At 38.8% G+C, this 1,532-nt stretch overlaps 1 protein-coding gene across 1 annotated transcript in view; it reads left to right on the top strand.

Moving 5' to 3' along the window:
• Positions 1 to 834, top strand: part of pdzk1ip1 (PDZK1 interacting protein 1) — a gene marked incomplete in the record, with an annotated part of 10,034 nt that extends 9,200 nt beyond the window's left edge. The window contains 1 exon segment of the mRNA XM_014028176.1: positions 190 to 834. Within this exon segment, the coding sequence (XP_013883630.1) occupies positions 190 to 262 (73 nt within the window).
• Between the last annotated feature and the right edge of the window lie 698 nt (positions 835 to 1,532).

Raw genomic sequence — 1,532 nt, 5'->3', positions numbered from 1 at the left:
TACTATATGTTCTTCACGTACTATATGTTCTTCACGTACTATATGTTCTTCACGTACTATATGTTCTTCACGTACTATATGTTCTTCACGTACTATATGTTCTGAACATTCTTTCCGTACTGAACGTTCTGACTCTGTCTCTCCACTTCTCTTCGGATCTATTTATTTGTTTATTTGTGTTTTAATCAGGAACCAAAGCAGAAAAAACGTCTACGACAACAAGGCGATGGACCACACAGAAAACAAGTCCACGTCCATGTGACCCTCCTGCTGTCCTCCTATTGGCTCTCAGCCTTCGGCCATTTCCTGTTTGTCTCCAGAAATCCTTTTTGCTGCAGCTTTTCTGCAGATTTTCTGTTTCCAAACAGAAAGAATCTGATAATCATTAGTTGTTTTTACTCTTTGCTTTCTGAGCAGATTAATAAGTTAGGTTTTCTAACAACCTGCTGTGTCGACACATTACTCAGCAGTGAAACGACGACTCAGCATYAATATTTAAACTAAACAGCCTGAGTTAACAGGAAGTATGTGGAGCACAGGTGGTCCATTTATTTATTAGTCTGTAGTAAAACAGAAGACACCCATGTGAGAGGTGAATCATAGAACAGCTGTACTTCGACAGGAAACAGGAAGGAACACCAACTGTTTACTGAGATGAATAAAAAACACCAGGAAGTTGTCTGATCACAGTCCAATCAAGTCCAATAAAGTCTGGTTAAAGTCCAATCAGAGACCCAGGAAAGACCAACTCAGATTTCATTTTTCTGAATGTTTGTAGATTTCCTTCTAGTTGATTTTGTTTATTTGTTGAATCAATAAAAAACTCAGTTTGGATTTCTTCATTGTTTATTAATGATTCATCTAAACAGCATTTTAATCTTCTCTACAAATGACATTTTCCAGAAAACACTGAACAGACAGAGTGCAAAAATAAAACTGAACTTCTCTTTTCTGACAGAATGAGGCACAAACAGCAGCATGAAGCTCGTCAACATCAATTATATTCAGCTACAAAATATTAAGACAGGAATTCTCTTCAAAATAAAGTTCTGATAAGTTTGTTGTCCCTTTAAACAGTGATGCTAACAATCAAGTTAGCTTCAGTTCTTCAGTGTAGGAAGAGTTAAAGTGATGAACAGTGACGGTGTGACTGAAGCTAACATGCTAGCTCAACACAAAACTAAACATTGTGAAGATAGTTACAAAAGCTAAAAATGAGGTTAAATGTTGCTAAACGTTTGAGCACGTTTGTGCTAAAATGCTAAAAGCTAACATTTTAGCTACACAAGTTTTCTGCTGCAGTGAAAGCTAAGCTGAGCTGACTGCTGGTGGCTGAACGCCATGTTTCTGTAAATAATTAAATCAATTATTGTTGTGGATAAATTGTGCAGCTCAGGACAGGTCAAAGGTCAACCAGACACACGGGCTGTGTCCAAAACGGCAGGACGGGTCCTCCGAAGGTCKAATTTGTCGGCTGCATACGTCACAGCGCCGCGACGAAGGACGTCCAAAACCGAAGACTCCTCCGATGC

Source organism: Austrofundulus limnaeus, unplaced genomic scaffold, assembly GCF_001266775.1.
Source record: "Austrofundulus limnaeus strain Quisiro unplaced genomic scaffold, Austrofundulus_limnaeus-1.0 Scaffold724, whole genome shotgun sequence".
In the NCBI taxonomy this organism is placed as follows: Eukaryota; Metazoa; Chordata; class Actinopteri; order Cyprinodontiformes; family Rivulidae; genus Austrofundulus; species Austrofundulus limnaeus.
Note: the sequence above shows the minus strand (reverse complement) of the source record. Positions and strands in the feature narration are given on the sequence as shown.